This window comes from Chiloscyllium plagiosum, unplaced genomic scaffold (assembly GCF_004010195.1).
Source record: "Chiloscyllium plagiosum isolate BGI_BamShark_2017 unplaced genomic scaffold, ASM401019v2 scaf_33559, whole genome shotgun sequence".
NCBI classification, from domain to species: Eukaryota; Metazoa; Chordata; class Chondrichthyes; order Orectolobiformes; family Hemiscylliidae; genus Chiloscyllium; species Chiloscyllium plagiosum.
Window position 1 is genome coordinate 1 of NW_025194379.1, and position 4,099 is coordinate 4,099.

The following is a 4,099-nucleotide window of genomic DNA, read 5'->3' on the forward strand; positions in this document are numbered from 1 at the left end:
GCAGAAGACAGCTTGGCAGAAGATGAAGAAATTCGGCAGGAGAAAACGTGATTGGATGACCCATATTTTGGTAAGTGCTTCAGTTTCGGAATTGTCCAGTTTTACATTGTAGCATTACGTCACGATTATGAACACTGCATCATACATCTGAATTTTCTGTTATTCAAATGACAAATGCTTTATCTGTTTTTGGCTTACCTGTCTGGTTCTCCTGCAGACATCCAGAAAATGCTTCAACTTTCTGATTGAATTGAAAACTTGGGTCCTCACTGGAGTAATTTGCTGAAAACCAAATCCTACTATTCCTTAGTTGCCATCAAAGTTGAAAAAATATTCAGAAGTACATTGAATTCAGTGCAGTTGGCAAAGCAGTGTCATGTGTACTTCTTTAAGTCCCAATGTTTGATTTCACTTTCTCTCCATGTTTCTTTCAGTCCTATGATGAGTTTGTAAAGAAGACCAAAGCTGAACTCAGTACAGATCTTGATGTTGCCAGCTCAAACTCAACCAAACCGCAGATTAAAACTCTGTACTCCACTGCTACTGAGAAACCGAAGATTAAACCTCCCTCTCTGCAGAGGTACTTTCAGTAATGGACGTTTATTGTAACCTTACGAAGGATGCCTCTTGTATTTCTCTTTTATGCCCTAGTGGAACCCCTTTTGTCCAAATAAGTTGGTGATGAAGTGGTTCTTTAGTTAAGGAGACCAGTACTTTTACAGAGACTTTACAGTACTTATCTAATTTCCCCTTTCACAAATTTGTGCTATTCAACTTCAGCATTCCCGGCTCTAGCAAGTTTCATGTTGTCACCTTTCTCAGGGAATGATGTTTTGTTTTGAATTTGTGATTCAATTCGTTAATGTTAACTTCCTGTTCAGTCAGCCTCACAAGTGAAAACATTTCTCCCTCTATGCAGCTCAGGCACCTTCAGCGAGAACCAGAGGCCTGATGGGAAGGTAACTTGAAAATGTAAAACTTATCTCGAGAGTTCACTGTTCTTCAATTCTTCGGTGGCAGGTGGAGTGGGAGGAGCGACAGCGAGGACCAGAGACCTGATGGGAAGATAACTTTGAAATATAAAAACTTACCTTGGCAGAGCGAACACTGAGCAGGAATGGACATGAGACTGCTGGGTAAGTGAGGCTTTTAAAGGAGCAGCAGAGGGAGAGGGCACAGCAAGGCGCAGCGGACTGGTGGGTATATATTTGGGCAGCAGCTGAATCCCAAGATGCTACACGTGTAGTGTCACCCCTCCCCCTCCCCCCCGCGCCCCCTCCTCTAACCAAAAAAATGGCCTCCCATGTGTTGCGAAGGTAAGGTGTTTCAATTGATATTTCTTGTGTTTCGTGTGATTGATTAAAAGTTGGCTATTAGTTAGTTAGTTGAATAAGACCATAGAGAAGTACTAGAAATTATTCAATTCATAAATTTGTAAAAACAAATTAAATAAGTAGAGATGGCTGGACAGGTGATGTGCTGTAGCTGTATGGTGTGGGAGCTGGCTGAACCCATTGTGAAGGGCAGTGACCACATCTGCAGCATATGTTGTTTGCTAAAAGAACTCCGGATCAGAATTAACGATCTGGAATCTGAGCTTCAAACACTGCGGCACATCCGGGAGGGGGAGAGTTACCTGGACGCTTTGTTTCAGGAGGCAGTCACACCCGGTAGATTAAGTAATTCAAATTCAGTTAGTGATCAGGAACAACAGGGTGTGACTGTAAGTGAGGCAGGTAAGGGGATTCTGAGTTCAGGAGTGGAGGAGCCTCAGCCCTTGACCTTGTCCAACAGGTATGCAATGTTTGCTTCCTGTATGGGTGAGGGAAAGGGCTGTGGACAGGATAAGCCAGCTGACCACTGCAACATGGTTCAAAGGCCATTCAAGAAGGGGAGTAAAAAGACAAGTAGTTGTTACAGGGGATTCTGTAATTAGCGGACAGATAGTATCCTTTGCAAGCCGGATTGGGAGTCCCACATGGTGTGTTGCCTGCCCGGTGCCAGACATCTCCGATTAGTTTGAACGGATATTGGAGTGGGAGGGAGAAGATCCAGTTGTTGTGATCCACGTTGGCACTAACAACATAGACAAAGCTGGGCATGTGGGCCTGTGTGGGTAATATCAAGCACTAGGAAGGAAATTGAAGAACAGGTCCTCGAGGGTCATAATCTCTGGATTACTGCCCGAGCCACGTACTAATTGTCATAGGGATAAGCAAGTTAGGGAAGTAAACACGTGGCCAGGAGATTGGTGTGGGAACAAGGGATTCAGTTTCATGGGACATTGGCATCAGTTTTTGGAACCTGGGCGATCTATACCGATGAGACATAGATCTGGAACCAGTGTTCTGGCGAAAAGGATAAATCGGGTGATCACTAGGACTTTAAACTTATGAGTCTGGGGAAAGGGAAAGCAACAGGGAGTATGGAGTCAAGTGGAAAGATAAGCAGCGGGTTAGCATGTGTGCAGGGTTTAAGATCAAGGCAGACTAGAATTGAAGCAAAAAAGAAGGATAACGTAGAACATATTAGTAGAGATGTTGGAAATCATGAGGATAAGAAAACTAGGATTAAGGCACTTTACTTGAATGCTCATTGTATTCGTAACAAAGTAGATGAATTAACAGCACAAATCATGATGAATGATTATGATGTGGTAGGCATCACAGAGAGGTGGTTGCAGGGGGTTCAGGATTGGCAGTTAAACATCCAAGGATTTACAACTTAGAGAGAGAGAGGTCAGAGTTGCGTTTTTAGTTCAGAATGAAATTAAATCTATGGCACTGAATGACATAGGGTCAGATGATGTGGATTCTGTGTGGGTGGAGTTGAGGAACCACAAAGGCAAAAAAACCATAATGGGCGTTATGTACAGACCTCCCAGCAGTGTTCAGGACTTGGGGCACAGATGTACCAGGAAATAGATAGGGCATGTCAGAAAGGCAAGGTCACGATGATCATGGGGAACTTCAATATGCAAAGGACTGGGTGAATAATGTTGCCAGTGGATCCAAAAAAAGGGAATTCATGGAATTCTTACAGGATGGCTTTTTGGAACGGCTTGTGATGGAGCCTACAAGAGAGCAGGCTATTTTGGACTTAGTTTTATGTAATGAGCCAGATGTTGTAAAAGATCTTAAACTAAGGGAGCACTTAGGAGGCAGCGATCATAATATAGTCGAGTTCAGTCTGCAATTTGAAAGGGAGAAGGCAAAATTGGATGTAATGGTGTCAAAGTTAAATGAAGCTAATTACAGGGGCATGAGAGAGGAACTAATGCAAATCGACTGGAAGCAGCCTAGTGGGGAAGACAGTAGAGCAATAATGGCAGGAGATTCTGGGTGTAATTGAGGACACAGTACAAAGATTCAGCCCAAAACAAAGGAAGATTATACGGGGTTGGGGGGAGGGGGGTGGCGGGGGCATTAGACAGCCATGGCTGACAAAGGAAGTCAGGAAATGTATCAAAGAGAGTGAGTAAGCCTATAAAGTGACCAAGAGAACTGGGAAATCAGAAGATTGGGAAGACTATGAAAACAAACAGAGAGAGAAATAAAGAAGGAGAGGATCAAATAAGCTCGCCAGTAATATTAGAAATGATAGTAAAAATTTCTTTTAATACATAAGAAACAAACGAGAAGCAAAAGTAGAAATTGGGCCATTCCAAATTGATACAGGAAGGCTTGTGATGGGAGATAAGGAAATAGCTGAAGAACTTAATCAGTCTTCACAGTGGAAGGCCTGAGTAATATCCCAACAGTGAAGGAGAGTTGGGGGCAGAGTTGAGTATAGTATCCATTACAAAAGAGAAAGTGCGAGAAAAGCTAACAGGTGTAAAAATTGATAAATCCCCTGGCCCAGATGGGCTCCATTCCAGATGTTCTGAGAGACGTGTCTGAGGAAATAGCAGAGGCATTGGTTGTCACTGGAGTCAGGGAAAGTCCCAGGTGATTGGAGAATCGCTTTTGTAACTCCCTTGTTCAAGAAAGGATCAAGACAAAAGATGGAAAATTATAGGTTGCTTTGCCTAACCTCAGTTGTAGGAAAATTCTAGAATCCATCGTTGAGGATGAGATTTGTAAGTTCTTGGAAGTGCAGG

General features: G+C 43.1%; 1 protein-coding gene across 1 annotated transcript; it reads left to right on the plus strand.

Moving 5' to 3' along the window:
• The first annotated feature begins 26 nt into the window (after nt 1-26).
• Nucleotides 27-1,223, plus strand: LOC122545791 (centrosome-associated protein 350-like). The gene is made up of 3 exons (XM_043684703.1): nt 27-70; nt 435-580; nt 1,021-1,223. Exons 1-3 carry the CDS (start codon nt 56-58, stop codon nt 1,109-1,111), a joined length of 252 nt encoding a protein of 83 aa, XP_043540638.1. The 5' UTR covers nt 27-55; the 3' UTR covers nt 1,112-1,223.
• Nucleotides 1,224-4,099: the final 2,876 nt, after the last annotated feature.

Bases quoted from the DNA above. Each gene is read 5' to 3' on its own strand.
- LOC122545791 (XM_043684703.1), top strand. The intron at 581-1,020 runs GTACTTTCAGTA...CTTCGGTGGCAG, and splicing joins AAACCTCCCTCTCTGCAGAG to GTGGAGTGGGAGGAGCGACA.